This window comes from Arachis ipaensis, chromosome B3 (genome assembly GCF_059453495.1).
Source record: "Arachis ipaensis isolate K30076 ecotype BB chromosome B3, ASM5945349v1, whole genome shotgun sequence".
NCBI classification, from domain to species: domain Eukaryota; kingdom Viridiplantae; phylum Streptophyta; class Magnoliopsida; order Fabales; family Fabaceae; genus Arachis; species Arachis ipaensis.
The window spans coordinates 109,628,372-109,645,326 of record NC_142438.1 but is presented as its reverse complement, the minus strand read 5'-3'; the positions used below and the strand labels follow the sequence as shown (position 1 = coordinate 109,645,326).

General features: G+C 32.2%; 1 protein-coding gene across 8 annotated transcripts in view; it reads right to left on the bottom strand.

The window, feature by feature from the left end:
• Positions 1–14,950, bottom strand: part of LOC148572006 (uncharacterized) — a 38,607-nt gene extending 23,657 nt beyond the window's left edge. For 3 of the 8 annotated variants that reach the window (XR_015907003.1, XR_015907006.1, XR_015907004.1), the window contains exons 1-3: positions 14,623–14,950; positions 14,341–14,420; positions 14,033–14,149 (exon numbers count right to left, since the gene is read on the bottom strand). Coding sequence is in view for 4 of the 8 variants with exons in the window: in XM_088507011.1 (XP_088363137.1) it covers positions 5,120–5,222 (103 nt within the window). In the remaining 4 variants the exon portion in view is untranslated. Of the gene's footprint in view, positions 1–5,119; positions 5,289–14,032; positions 14,150–14,340; positions 14,430–14,622 lie in introns of all 8 variants that reach the window. The other 5 variants (XM_088507012.1, XM_088507009.1, XM_088507011.1 and 2 more) reach the window with 4 other exon arrangements.
• Positions 14,951–16,955: the final 2,005 nt, after the last annotated feature.

Below are 16,955 nucleotides of genomic sequence, written 5' to 3'. Positions count from 1 at the left end.
ATCTTTGTTAGGTGTGATGCAAAAACAGTGGGGCGATCTCGAACAACCAGTAAAGAGTGGAGATTCAAGCTATCCACAGCTCTATTTGTCAAGCAACACTTCAAGCAAAACAAAAATAGGGACAGAAGTGTTATTATCGAAGTTGGCTACCCTCCATCTGATGAAAGCTGCAGGTGGTTTCTGAAGGCAATGTTAGATGGAGGCCAGCAAATGAATATGAACGTCCCTATTCCTATCAACCGATTTGGTTTCTATTCTCTTATTGGTTTAGACAACGGCAATGTTTGTATACGATTCTCCCAAGGAGGCCTTAGTGCTAGATTGATGATATGGAATCTACTTACACGTAGAATGATGTTCGTGTCTGATCAGGCCAGCAAGCATTGCCGCCATGCCGTTTCTCTTTATGCATTCGGTTACTTGGTTGATGGCATTGAGTATCGCATTATCCACGTTTACAAATGTGCTTATTCAACCAAGCAGATGTCATGGACCTTATACAACTCATTTGAAGCTGATTGTAATAGATCTGGCAAGTTTAACACTGAAGTGCAGAAATTAGGCCCCAAGCATGTTGTTAACAACATAATTGTCTACTGGATAGGTTGGGGAGGGGATGACTTTATGAAACCAAAACTAATTTTCACATTTTCTTTGCAGCAGAGACTTTTTTATGAAGGAAAGGTCCCAGACAAAGTGAAATCAGCTTATCACTCCTTCACTCTGTTCAAAGATGGTATAGGGTTCATATCCTATAAGAACACCGACTTTAGTAGGGAGATTGTGGTGTGGGGAATTAACCGTGATAGTGATAATAAGCTCTATTGGGATAAAATGATACGGATTTCTGGTGTTGGAATACCTTATAATCCCACACTGTTTGTAGGGAAAGATATAATATCTGTCCTGGATTCCAGCTGCTATTTTGGTAGTGCAAATGATTCAGAGATAACTGAAGTTATCCTTTCAAGGCTTAAATACAGGGGAAGATTATGGGAACACCTCTTTCAGCACAGTTGGCATGAGACTGTTTATGTTAAAACAGTCACCATGCATTGTCAGGGACTATACCTGGTATAATGTTCCTAATGAAAGTTGTTAAAGTGTAATGTTCAATTGTCTTCAATATAGTGAGATGTGTTTGTAATGCCACTTGAATATCTGTCTTAGTTTTTGTTATGTTATTTTAATTTCTAAAATTGTGCTGGGATTAGCCTAGAGTGCATGTCGTTGTTTTATTTCTTGCTTAGCTCTATTGATGTGGGTGTTAAACTTTGAGTTTATGAGTTTCAGAGCAGAAAGTTTGATCTTATAATCCTATTTGACTAAGAAATCAATGTATTTAGTTTCACTTTAGCTTTGTATTTTTATATTTATCATATGTTTTTATTTAAGGGTGTTATAAAGTATCTTATACATTTATTAGAGATTAATAAGTTAAGGGTGATAATAAGTTCTAATAGATTAAAAGAGTGAATCTCGATATTATAATCACCATATATATTAAATTAGTGCCAAACCACAAATAATATAAAGTACTTATTAGGACTTATAATCTATTAACACACTTCATATAAACCAGAAAAATGGGCAATGTGGGTGCAGTTTAAATTCACCTCTATTCAAATTCAGTTTAATTTTTTTTATCATACTTATACATCAAATATAAATTAACATAATATCACCACCAGGTCAAAAGATGACATTCAATGAAAAAATTATCATAAACTCTAAAATAATATATTCTAAAAATTTTTTCACAAAGGGGCCAACTTCCATAACTCTATACTTTACTCTTATGATATCACGTTGGTTTATATATTAATACAATTGAGTAGTACAGTTAATACTCTGACACTCAAATAATATTAAACATATACTCTAAAATCTTATTACATTGTTAGTAGGTTGCAAGTACAAACAATATTAATCAGGGAGACTTTATTTTTAATTTAGTAATATATTTAAACTGAATATCACTATCATACACTGTTAAAACTAAAGGAGCAGGGCCAGCTAACTAATATCTTTTTCCGTCAAGACAAGAAACAAGTTCAGTTCTGGTCAATATAAAAAAATAGCCACTAATAAGGACATATTACAGCATAAGTATAATGACACCTTAGTATAATCTCAAAGGTGAAAGATGAAAAGCAAATATCGAGAGTTAGTAAGTGCAACCTATTCTTTCTGCTATATCAACAAGAGGATAGAAGAAGAGACTTTGTCAGAAAATACCAACTAAGTTTGAGTTAAGCTCACCTATTTGAAAAAAATGGAGAAAAAAAACTCCCAAACAAGCTAGACAGGAAAGAAAAAATTTCATCTATGAGAAGAGGTAGAAGCTTAAAATAGTAGACGATGCCCAATATGGTGAGCAGAACTTAACAAGAGAACCATTGAAACATATTAGCTTAAACTCAAGAAATACACCACCAGGTACTTACTTTCAATAACTTTATATCTCAAGATATGTACAGATTTAATCCTTTCTTCAATGTGTTTGGAAAAATTACTTTCATAAGATGTATTTGTCTTATCCTATATAATTATTGCAGGATTTTTTTCTTCACATACACGAATACATATATTTGAAGCTTACTTCCACTAAACACGATTTTTAGATGACATTTAATGGTGAAATATCATTTCAACCTATGTATAGTACAAGATGTAAAAAAATTACGTATAAATACATCACTATTTACAAAAAATTGCTTTCAGATCTATTTTTGACTAATTTATGTTGGATATGTTTGAATAAATATAATTATACATCACTATTTACAAAGACACACTTTCACTATTTACATCAAGACTTGACATATTTTCAAAACTATCTAAAGATGGACCTGGATTGTGTAAATTAACCATTATATGAAGGTATCTCAATAGAACCTCGGATTCTCTACTCATAAATCCTCAACAACATCAAACAACACATGCTACTACACCCTCAAGTAAAGATTAAATTTTAAAAAACTTAAAGATCAACATTTTATGTTCAACTGATTTTTATATGTTACAAATTCAGGTACTGTGCCAACAATTTCAGCAATATCCACTCAAGAATTGATTTCAAACAAAGAAAACACCATATCAGTATCAAATGTAAGAAGGAAAACAAACAAGAAGAATCCCTTTCAAAGTTGTATCAACAACACGCAAAAGTTCTCAATAAATCTCAGCCTAAAACTTGGAATATCTAACCAAAATTCAAGAGGTATTGTCAAGATATATGGTGTCTTTCAGCTTAATACTTGGAATTTTCATATATTTTTTTACAAATAATATATATGTTTTGCCAAGTAGGTGACACCAGGAATGCTCGAAAGGAAAGAGCGCTGAAACTAGCTGTGAAATGAAAAAATATGGCTTCTATGAGGTCAACAGGTGAAATTTATTTTATTAGGGTTTGAATACTATTTTATATGTTATATAGACCTTAAAGGATGAGATAAAGGTGGTTCTTAATTATGTTTAGGCCTTGCTCAGGGTACTATATCAAATGAGTTATATAGGGACCAACTTCGAGTAGGTAGTATATTATCTAGACTATTACTATATTCTGTTATATTTGTTTTAACTTATATCAATGCACAACTTTTATGTGAATATATATTTACAGGAGAAAATAATTCTCTAATGAATAATCTCGATCAAAGTTCGTTCACAACAGCTGATAGAAGAAACTTATCACACAGCATAATAACAGACATAGTTGTTGAGGATAACATAGAGATAAATTCAACGGTTAATATTCATCATAGCATGAGTAAGTTGTAGTTCTAAATAGGACAGACTAATCTATCATATATGAAGTCCGTTAAATCACATAATACACAATAATTGATATCAAATATCCATGTCGGTACTTTATTACAATACAGAATCGAGAAAGAAGGCCAGGCTAAAGGAGACATTGTTAACAAACAATAGAAGTCAATTAGTTATGACCAATGCCAAAGAAGGTTAGCTTGAAAATTTATGAAATTATTATAACAATCCTTTGGTTGAAGAGTCTATTTGCCTAATATTAAGTATTTAAAAGCTAAAAACTAAGAATTTCAGTTTCTTTTGATAAACTAGGTGTATCGGCAAAGAAACGGAACACTAATCAAAGGAAGGTGAAGACAACTGAAGGTATCTCAAACTATATTATTCAAATGTGGTAGACACAAATAGATATTCAAACTTCTCTAAGTTTCTTTTTAGAAAAAATATATAAAAATAATCATATATTATATTATTAAAATTTAGTTTACACAACTACATATTAAAATTCTAAAAAATCCTTTTACATAATTACCATTTCTAAATATATCATAGTCATGATGGTGCCTATTGATCTAAATATTGCATCATACTATCATAAGGGAGATATGATTCACGAATGTGAATATTGCCAAGCATTATTTTGGTACAACGAAAGAATAAAAAAACACTACAATACAAGTGAACCGAAATACACACTTTGTTGTAGAGGAGAGCAAGTGGAGATTCTACAATTACAAGAAGCTCCTGAGGCTCTTTATAATTTGTTATATGCAGATGATGCTAAAAGTCGCCACTTTCGTGAGAACATTAGAACTTACAATAGCATGTTTCAATTCACTTCCATGGGTGCAAAAATTAAAAGAAGTATAAATCGGACAAAAGGACCACCTACATTTATTCTTTTTAGAGAGAATTATCATTTGATGGGTAGTCTAATACCACCAGAGCGGAATACAGCAAAATTTGCCCAGCTGTATGTGTTTGATACTGATAATGAAGTCCAGAATCGAATGTCTATTCTCAGGTGTGTTTGCAATAATTTTTTTTTATATTTCTTATTTAAAATGTCTAAAATAATGAGTCAAAGTTTGGATTAGATTTTTCTTATAGTTCAATTATTCATATACTACTTAATATTGACCATATGTTTTTATGAAGTAGGGGGAAAACAATAACATCCAACAAGAAATTGTTAGGGATCTAAAGACAATGTTAGATGAGCATAATGTTTTAGTCAAGGCATTCCGTATGGTTCGTGAGTCGTTCGCTTCTAAGTCCAGATCAACAATCAAGCTAAAGCTTTTGGGAAAAAGAGGAAAGGATGGTAGACGTTTTAATTTACCTTCAACTAATGAGGTGGCAGCTTTGATTGTTGGTGATTTTGACATAGACAAAACAGATCGGGACATTGTGGTTGAAACGCAAACTGGAAAGTTGCAACGCATCAATCAACCTAATCCTGCCTATCTTGGTTTACAATATCCTTTATTATTTCCTTTTGGAGAAGATGGCTACAAAGAGGAAATAGCTCTCAATAAGATTAATCCGAACAATGGAAAAGGAAGACAAGAGGTATCAACAATGAAAGAATTTTTTGCTTTTAGGATACAAGAAAGGTTAGCAGATGGTTCTCCATTATTGTATGCAAGGAGATTATTTCAACAATTCTTGGTGGATGCATATTTAATGATTGAATTAGCTAGATTGAACTATATACGTCATGATCAGGACAAATTCAGATGTGAAATGTACAAAAGAATTAAAGATGTTGTACTCAATGGGGAAACAACACCATCCTCTCGAGGCAAACGTGTTATTCTACCTTCGTCTTTTACTGGAGGTCCTAGGTATATGATTCAGAATTACCAGGATGCAATGGCTATTTGCAAAGTTATGGGGTATCCAAATCTTTTCATTACATTCACATGTAATCCTAACTGGCCTGAGCTTGAGGATTTTTTTAAAGAATAGAGAATTACATGCATCTGATCGTCCAGACATAGTTTGTAGGGCTTTCAAGGTCAAATTGGATCATCTCATCAAGGACATCAGAAATAACAAGATCTTTGAAAGAGTTGTTGCAGGTATTTAATTACATATTCCTATTTTTATTACTATGAAAAAGTCATAAACCAACTATATTAATCACATATATTTGATGGTGATCACTAGCAATCCCTAATACTAAGTATATGCAATAATGGTGTTGGATATCTCAATTTGATAAATTACTGCGTACTCTTTTAATTGGATAATACTGTTTTATATAGAAAACATATAATATAAGTTATTAAGGCATTTCTATCAATAGGCACTGACAAAGGAATTTTTCTTAATAAAAAATTTTATTATTTTGTTACTTGATTATTGTGCAAGTTATCTTACGAAGTTTATTCAGCAGTTTACTGTTGATCAAGATTCTAATTTTAAGATATCATAGTCTCTTCATTTTAGTCTCTTTTATTCACATTTTGTTTTCTCCAGTTGTTTACACCATTGAGTTTTAAAAACGTGGACTCCCTCATGCACACATATTAATTTTCCTTCACCCGGATGACAAGTATCCAACTGGAGAAGACATTGATCGCATTATTTCTGCTAAAATTCCAGACCACAGTGAAAACCTAGAATATTATGAAGCTGTTGAGAAACACATGATGCACGATCCATGAGGTAGTCTTAAGAAAGATTCACCATGCATGGAAAATGGTCAATGTATATGACACTTTCCTAAAAGATTTGTTGACAACACAATAGTGGATGAAGATGGTTATCCAGTTTATAGGCGTAGAGATGGTGGGAAGATGATTAAGAAATCCGAAATTGATCTTGACAACCGTTATGTGGTTTCGCATAACAGGTTTTTGTTGTTGAAATATGGAGCACACATTAATGTTGAATGGTGTAACCAATCAAGATCTATAAAATATCTGTTCAAGTATGTCAACACAGGAAATGACCGTATAACAGCATCATTTTATAAAAGTGTTTCAGGGGATGCAAACATGGATGAAATAGATGAAGTTAGTATGTACTACGATTGTAGATACATATCTCCATGTGAAGCTGCATAGAGGATATTTGGATACAATATTCATTACAGAGACCCATCTGTTGTGAGGTTAGGATTTCACTTGCCAGATGAGCAAAGTGTTATATTCCAAGACCATGAAAACTTAGACGATGTTGCTAGAAAGGCATCTGTCAAGGAGTCTATGTTTTTGGGATGGCTTCAGGAGAATAAAGAATTTGCAGAAGTTAGGTTGCTAACATATGTAGAATTGCCTACGAGATTTGTTTGGAAGGCGGAAGAAAGGGTATGGGTCCTAGGCAAATCACATGCAGTTATTAGAAGGATTTTCTTTGTTCCTCCTGGGTTTGGAGAAATCTACTACCTTAAACTACTTCTGAATTTTGTGAGAGGACCTACTTGCTATAAGGAGATTAGAACAGTTGACGGTGTGGTTTATCCAACATTTAGAGATGCATGCTATACACGAGGTCTCTTAGATGATGATAGAGAATATATTGATGCAATACATGAAGCAAGTAATTGGGGATCAGGAGATTACTTGAGGAAGCTCTTTGCAACACTTTTGTTTTCTAATTCAATTATTAGACCTGAACATGTGTGGGAAAAAACATGGAGTCTCCTATCTAATGATATTCTTCATAGACAAAGAAGGATACTTGACAATCCAGGTAAGTAATAATAATTATTAATTTAATAAATATGACTGTGTTGGTTGGATATTGTATAATAATTATTAATTTAATAAATAGATTCAAGTTTGCATTGTTGCTGAACTCAATTTTAATACGAATATATGGGAAGTACCATAGAAGTTTTAAGTTAATAATAATTAATTTAAATCAAGAACTATTAAATGGCATATGTTAAGTTACCTTTTATTTGTATTGTCATTTATCTTTTTTTGTAACAAATTTTTGTTCTAAACAGACCTGCACCTAAATGATGAAGACTTAGAAGGATTTAACTCTAATAGACATTGAGAAGAAATTGAGGAGTTATAATAGGAGTCTTCGTGATTTTCCATCTATGCCATTTCCTGATAGGCAAACTATTTCCTATCACTTAATGTCAAGCGGGATGAATCGGTTAATTTCTTATGAGCTCCGCTATGATAAATGTGCATTAGCAGATCAACATAGTTGCTATCTTGAACAGCTTACGGATGAACAACGTGCAGTCTATGAAACAGTTATGCATGCTGTAAATGGAGGTGAGGGAGGGGTTTTCTTCCTATATGGCTATGGTAGAACAGGAAAAACTTTTGTTTAGAAAACATTAGTGGCAGGGTTAAGATCCAAGGGACAAATTGTATTAACAGTTGCGTCAAGTGGGATAGCATCTCTTTTACTACCAGATGGAAGGACAGCTCATTCGCGGTTTGCCATACCACTAAATTTTGATGAATTTTTCACTTGCAACATAAAACAAAGTAGTTAATTGGCAGAATTGATTATTAGAACTAAGCTCATAATATGGGATGAAGCTCCTATGGTTAATAAGCACTGTATAGAAGCTCTTGACAGAACAATGCGAGATATTTTGAGATTTAAGAATGTTAACAGTAATGATCAGCCATTTGGAGGAAAGACAATTGTTTTTGGAGGCAACTTTAGACAGATATTGCCCGTCATCCCTCTAGGAAATTGTGAATGCAACTATTAATTTATCCTACATTTGGAATAGTTGCAAGCTTTTGACACTAACAAGAAATATGAGGCTAAAGGCAGATGATAGTGATTTTGAGAAATCTAAAACAACGAAATTTGCTAACTGGATTTTGAGTATTGGGGATGGTACATGTGGAAAGCCTAATGATGGAATTCAAGAAGTTGAAATCCCAAATGACATTCTAATTATTGGTTGGGATGATCCTGTAGTTGCTGTAAGGCCCACATCGGTTGGAGAGGGGAACGAAGCATGCCTTATAAGGATGTGGATACCTTTTCCTAGTATGACGCGTTTTGACGAGTGAGTGTGGGGGGCTTTGGCTATCATCCCTATCGTCAAAGGCAAAACCGTGAGGCCTTGTGTGCCAAAGCGGACAATATCGTGCTAGCGGGTGGTCTGGGCTGTTACAGATGGTATCAGAGCCAGAACCTAAATCGATGTGCCAGCGAGGGCGCTGGACTCCCTTAGGGGGGTGGATTGTAAGGCCCACATCAGTTGGAGAGGGGAACGAAGCATGCCTTATAAGGATGTGGATACCTTTCCCTAGCATGACGCGTTTTGACGAGTGAGTGTGGGGGGCTTTGGCTATCATCCCTATCGTCAAAGGCAAAACCGTGAGGCCTTATGTGCCAAAGCGGACAATATCGTGCTAGCGGGTGGTCTGGACTGTTACAGATGGTATCAGAGCCAGAACCCGGATCGATGTGCCAGCGAGGGCGCTGGACTCCCTTAGGGGGGTGGATTGTAAGGCCCAGATCGGTTGGAGAGGAGAACGAAGCATACCTTATAAGGGTGTGGATACCTCTCCCTAGCATGACGCGTTTTGACGAGTGAGTGTGGGGAGCTTCGGCTATCATCCCTATCGTCAAAGGCAAAACCGTGAGGCCTTGTGTGCCAAAGCGGACAATATCGTGCTAGCGGGTGGTCTAGGCTGTTGGATTGTAAGGCCCACATCGGTTGGAGAGGGGAACGAAGCATACCTTATAAGGGTGTGGATACCTCTCCCTAGCATGACGCGTTTTGACGAGTGAGTGTGGGGGGCTTTGGCCATCATCCCTATCGTCAAAGGCAAAACCGTGAGGTCTTGTGTGCCAAAGCGGACAATATCGTGCTAGCGGGTGGTCTGGGCTGTTACAGATGGTATCAGAGCCAGAACCCGAATCGATGTGCCAGCGAGGGCGCTGGACTCCCTTAGGGGGGTGGATTGTAAGGCCCACATCGGTTGGAGAGGGAAACGAAGCATGCCTTATAAGGATGTGGATACCTTTCCCTAGCATGACGCGTTTTGACGAGTGAGTGTGGGGGGCTTTGGCTATCATCCCTATCGTCAAAGGCAAAACCGTGAGGCCTTGTGTGCCAAAGCGGACAATATCGTGCTAGCGGGTGGTATGGGCTGTTACAGATTGTAAGGCCCACATCGGTTGTGGAGGGGGACGAAGCATGCCTTATAAGGGTGTGGATACCTCTCCCTAGCATGACGCGTTTTGACGAGTGAGTGTGGGGGGCTTCGGCTATCATCCCTATCGTCAAAGGCAAAACCGTGAGACCTTGTGTGCCAAAGCGGACAATATCGTGCTAACGGGTGGTCTGGGCTGTTACAGATGGTATCAGAGCCAGAACCCGAATCGATGTTCCAGCGAGGGCGCTGGGCTCCCTTAGGGGGGGTGGATTGTAAGGCCCACATCGGTTGGAGAGGGGAACGAAGCATGCCTTATAAGAATGTGGATACCTTTCCCTAGCATGACGCGTTTTGACGAGTGAGTGTGGGGGGCTTTGGCTATCATCTCTATCGTCAAAGGCAAAACAGTGAGGCCTTGTGTGCCAAAGCGGACAATATCGTGCTAGCGGGTGGTCTGGGCTGTTACAGATGGTATCAGAGCCAGAACCCGGATCGATGTGCCAGCGAGGGCGCTGGACTCCCTTAGGGGGGTGGATTGTAAGGCCCACATCGGTTGGGGAGGGGAACGAAGCATGCCTTATAAGGGTGTGGATACCTCTCCCTAGCATGACGCGTTTTGACGAGTGAGTGTGGGGGGCTTCGGCTATCATCCCTATCGTCAAAGGCAAAACCGTGAGGCCTTGTGTGCCAAAGCGGACAATATCGTGCTAGCGGGTGGTCTGGGCTGTTACAGTTGCCATATGCAAGGCTATTTATCCAGATTTGGTTGGAGCTTTCATCTTTGAAAGTCAAGTCGAAGATCGGGCTATACTTGCACCGACATTGCAAATTGTAGATGAGATTAACCAATATATGATGAGCTTGAATCCAAGTGAAGCCCAAACTTATTACAGCTCTGATAAAGCATGTCCAACAGAAGTGAACAATGATATTTTGGGATCAATTCATACTCCAAAATTTCTAAGCACCATTAGATGTTCAGGAGTTCCAAACCATGAATTGACACTTAAGATAGGTACTTCTATTATGTTGCTAAGGAACATAGATCACTCAGCAGGATTGTGCAATGGAACACGTTTGGTTATCACAAAGCTTGGAAAACACATACTCGAAGTTAAAAGTATGACAGGAAAGAATTCTGGACAGAAGATATTTATTCCAAGAATGACCTTAACACCAGCTGATCACAGGATACCGTTCAAGTTTCAACGCAGACAATTTCCTATTATGGTTTCCTATGCAATGACAATTAACAAGAGTCAAGGTCAATCACTATCAAAGGTTGGTTTGTTTCTAAAAAAATCTGTTTTTACTCATGGACAATTATACGTTGCTATTTCTAGAGTGACCAACAGGGAAGGGCTCAAGATATTGTTATGTAATGACGAAGGTTTTAACACGACAGACAACGTTGTTTACAAGGAAGTGTTTAGAAATATTGGTTGAAGTGCAAATTAAGCAACCAGATGAACATATCTTATCAAAGGTATGACTCAAACTATCATTAACAATTTAACAATTTTTTTCCACCGACATATAATTTGTTTATGATATCTGTTAATATCCAGTTATATATTTACGGATTATGCATTTTATTGATAAAACTTGCTGATTGTTAATTAGATTTTTAAATGTTTTTTTTACTCGGGTAATATTAAAAATTTTTGGTATAATAATTGTATATTTTTAATCCCTTTCTAACAGCAGATGATTCAACATAAAAACATTCATTTTATGTGTCTAAATAATACATTACCAATAAAATTTATAATTTTTAGTCAAGATTTAGCTAACTTTAAATATTAAATACTAAATTTTACATCATAAATATTAAATTATATATTATGATAGTATAAAAATAAAATATTATAAAGTGTTGACTAATATTAATAAAAAATATTAATCCCCTAATAAATATCTTAGTAAATATATTTGAAGGCTTTAACATGACATGTATTATAAAAGTATTAAAAAGTGCTTAAAAAACCTCTTTAAAAATACTACCATTAGAAAATTTGTACAAAAATATAGATCAAATATAAATTTTCTGAATTTCATACTCATTAAATAGGTTAAAAAAATCACTTTCATCTTCTTTAACAATGCCATTAAAAAACTTTTTAACTAACACTTCAAAAATAATTATTTCTTCAAATTAAGCAACCAGATGAACATATCTTATCAAAGGTATGACTCAAACTATCATTAACAATTTAACAATTTTTTTCCACCGACATATAATTTGTTTATGATATCTGTTAATATCCAGTTATATATTTACGGATTATGCATTTTATTGATAAAACTTGCTGATTGTTAATTAGATTCTTAAATGTTTTTTTTACTCGGGTAATATTAAAAATTTTTGGTATAATAATTGTATATTTTTAATCCCTTTCTAACAGCAGATGATTCAATATAAAAACATTCATTTTATGTGTCTAAATAATACATTACCAATAAAATTTATAATTTTTAGTCAAGATTTAGCTAACTTTAAATATTAAATACTAAATTTTACATCATAAATATTAAATTATATATTATGATAGTATAAAAATAAAATATTATAAAGTGTTGACTAATATTAATAAAAAATATTAATCCCCTAATAAATATCTTAGTAAATATATTTGAAGGCTTTAACATGACATGTATTATAAAAGTATTAAAAAGTGCTTAAAAAACCTCTTTAAAAATACTACCATTAGAAAATTTGTACAAAAATATAGATCAAATATAAATTTTCTGAATTTCATACTCATTAAATAGGTTAAAAAAATCACTTTCATCTTCTTTAACAATGCCATTAAAAAACTTTTTAACTAACACTTCAAAAATAATTATTTCTTCAATTTACGGGGTAGCTAATTCAACCATAGTTATGCAAAACTACAAAAGCACAATGCTGCGAAAGATTCTCAAAATCTCCAATACTTTGTTGTCATGGTTTAAGAATACCAACACATGTAACTAGTATTTATCTTAATAGAACAAAAATGAAGTGGGTCAATAAATTTTTTATGTATTATACTATAGTTAAAAATTTTCATCACAACTAACACTTATCCAATCTTCTTTGTAGGTGTAAAATATTTAAAGAGTTGAACTGTTCATAAGAATTATATTTTTTTTTTTGTTATTGATTTTGATCCTAACAAGGTATTTTGATAAGGATATCTTATACATATTACTGAAATAATTATTTAATTATTTAAAAAAATTAGTAGTATTGCACCATTAAATATCTTTGTTCATGAAATCTTTATTTATCTTTTACCAACTTTATTCTTGAGGTATGTTATTTATTATTTTTATTTTTTGTTAATTATGTGTTTGACATTATACACTTTTATAATTGTAATTTTTGTGTATTATTTTTTATTATCTTTTTAAAATATGATTTATTGATCCTATTAGATAAAATAAATTAAACAAAAAATTAATCATAAATAGTAATACTAGTAAAAAATTATAGCATACAAAAAAAAGTACTAAGAGTACTAAAAATATACTATATAAAAAATACCATAAAAAATTTTCTGATTTATTTCGATTACTACCAAGGTAAATATTTAATTTTTTATTATTTATAGTACTCTCAAAAATTTATATTTTTTTTAGATTTAATTAAAACTATACTTGCCAATTTTTATGTTATTTTTATTTTAGTAAGTAAATATTAATTTTATTATAAAATTAATTAATAAGATCTATTCAAATATCTAAATTAAAATGATAAGATAATATATAAAAATTATTTAAGTTGATGTTTATTTTAGTTCTTTTATTTAAAAGTAATTTTGAGTAGTGTAATCCAAACAACATTTATTTTATTATAATCTATTTTGATATAAAAATTGCCAAACATAAATTACCTTAATACAAATCTATTTTTTTATCAAAATAAAGTTTGCAAAATCAATTTTATGCAAACTCCTATTTGTAAACTATAATCCAACCACACACTTTGTATAGCTCAACATAAAATTAAATAGATAAAAGTATGCAAAACAATTAAGCCAACTGTCATTATCATGTATAATAGATAAAAAGGCAAATCAATAAACATATAATGATACCATTGTAATAAAAATCATCAACTATACTCACAATAAAACATAGCATTCTTATATTGTTTACTTTTTAATTACCTCATAGTATGAAGCTTCCGTCATGAGTGGTCACCATTTTGTTAACATAACTTTATCCACAATCTTGCCAATTTTCATCTAAATATCATCATATCTACCATTGTCAAGAGCAGTACTCTCCACACAAATAAAAAGGAAAACACATAATAAAAGTCAAAAAAAATTCTATACAAAATTTACAGAAACATTAACAATATATTTAATTTAATTTGTTAAATTCAAAGACAGAGGCATAATCTATTAACTTACAGAAATAATAATAATAGATCAAGTTATGCAGGCACATTTTGAGAATCTAACTAACTTACTTATAATAATCTGGTGAAGAAGTAGATCGACGGAAATCCCATAATCAACCCCGTCAAATTCACAAGTATCATCTATAAATCTGCAATATCTCCACATCAGATAAACTATGTTAGTGGAAACCAACATGTGTAAAACTAAACATATTCAACAGAAACCCAATTTGAAAAATCAAAAACAAAAATAATATAATTGAGTAATCTTTAAGAAAAAGATACACCTATTATTATTAGAAATGGAGCGCACTTATAATCGCAGACTCTCAAATCAGATCTCATAAGTACCTTTATATTGCAGATGGCTGCTCATGGGGTAAGCTAAAAATCTTCTGTAGAATTATGGCGGATGACATGGTGAAAAATGGCGGAAATTGCATCATTAGCTGCACCATTATCAACACCGTCAGCGGTAATTCTTTCCTTGACAAGGTCAACAACTCGAAGAAGGAGAAGATCATTGGTGACAAGAAAGTGAACGATTTCTTTTGATTTTTCTTAATGCGTGTAATTAGCGAGGAGAACTTCCGATCAAAATCCACTCAGACTTAAGAACTATAGTTCTGATCCAGCTTTCTAACTATTGAGCATCCCAAGTTTTCAATGCTCCTGGCTGTTTATTATTCTAACCTATTAAAAGTTGTATCTTTTTGTTGATTGATTGGTGAAAAGTTAGGTGCCAATTTAATTTTGAATTGTAGTAATAATAAATGTGTGTATATCTGTATATACAAGTGGGAGTGGAAGAGACAAAGATACGTTTTTTATTATTTTAAAAATGTTTTATTCATGACAATTTAGGGGTGGCAACGGGGCGGGTTTATGCTCTACCCGACCCCGCCCCACCGTACAACAACCCACATTGAACTCGCCCCGCTTCTACCCATGGGTAGTAAAATGTTGAACCCTAACCCGCCCCTATAATTATTAAAATTCAATAAATTAAATTAAATTTCAAAATTTATATAACCATCATCACATACATAACATAAATTAAAGTAAAAATTTAAATATGATACAATATTATTAATCATTTACTAATTATTTTACATATATTATACATATTATATATTAAAATTATATATATTATATATATGCAGGGCGGGTATTACCTAAACCCGACCCCGCCCCGCTAAAAACCCGCCCCAGTGCGGGGCGAGTAATTACCCGCCCCGAGCGAGTAGGAGCAGGGTGAGTACCCGCAGGTTCGGGTGGTATTGCCATCCCTAATGACAATAAGTTTGTAAGTGATTTTTAAGCGGGAGTTATGGTCTTTTGTAATTCAATTAGTATATATAGTATTATAATAAATTTAAATATTTAGTTTACCAATTATTAGAAGGTTATAATTGTCAACAAAAAAAATAAAGTAAAAAGCGAATAAAATATATTTTTTGTTTTTAAAATTTGTAAATTTTTGTAAAATAATTTATTTTATTTTAATTTTATCTCAAAAATTTTTAATTTGCATTAAATATATTCTTGACTACTAATTTTTTATTAAATTTTGAACTAATTTAACAAAAAGTTAACAAAAATAATTCTTAACACAAGTTAATTAAATATGGTTGTCATGTATTATTATTGAATAGATCATAATTTTTTTAGAAATTTACTTGTCAAATCTATAATTTATGCAAATAAAAAAATTTTAAGATAAAATTAAAACAAAATAAAATTTTAAAATATTTTTATAAAATTTAACAAACTTTAAAAATAAAAAACACTTTACTCTTATTAAAATATATCAACTTAAAAATTATTTTTTAATTGACATAACAAAAAGCTTATAATTCTTTTGAATAATTATTTTTTATTAAATATTAAATTTTTTTCAAATACAAAAAATCTACTGTACTTCTATTTTTTTTCAAATGATACATGTGCAATAACGTTGACTAATATTTTCAAATTGTTAATTATTTTATTAATATACTTCATATAAATTAGACCATCTACTTGGATGGATTTTCTATGAAGCGAAATCATGGACCTAACAAATATTTTAATGTATACATTATACTAATTATTAACTTATACGAAATAATATTTAGGTCGGAGTCAATTTTGAGACATTATTTTTGAAATTTATTATTATTAAATTATATCATCACTCCATTTCACAATTTGTTTATATATTTATATATATAATAATTCAATTATATAATATGATAAATAGTTAAATACACAGTTCGTGCAGAGTGGGGGCACTAAACTAGTTTTTGATAAAAAAAAAAGCCACATAGCAAAATTAGTATGTTTACTCTTTACGTGTTTCTTTGAATATCCTACTTTTAGTTTTGTGGTTGTCTTAACTAAACCAAAATCTTTGTATCTATTTTATTACATTACATGAAATGAAATATGTAGTGTAATACACCTAATTTGGAAGGGAAAAAAAATTACATAATAAACAAATTCACAAAAATAATTGAATTAATTAAAGAAAATGTAGGATGCAATCTTAATTTCTACGAGAAAATATGCGTATATTTTTTTTTGTAAAAATCCAAAACTTTAGTTTATATCTCTAACATTAACCATTTCACATTCATAGGCCGTATCTCTAATCCTGTATCAAATAAAATTTAAACATTATTTATATTAAAATTTTTATCCAA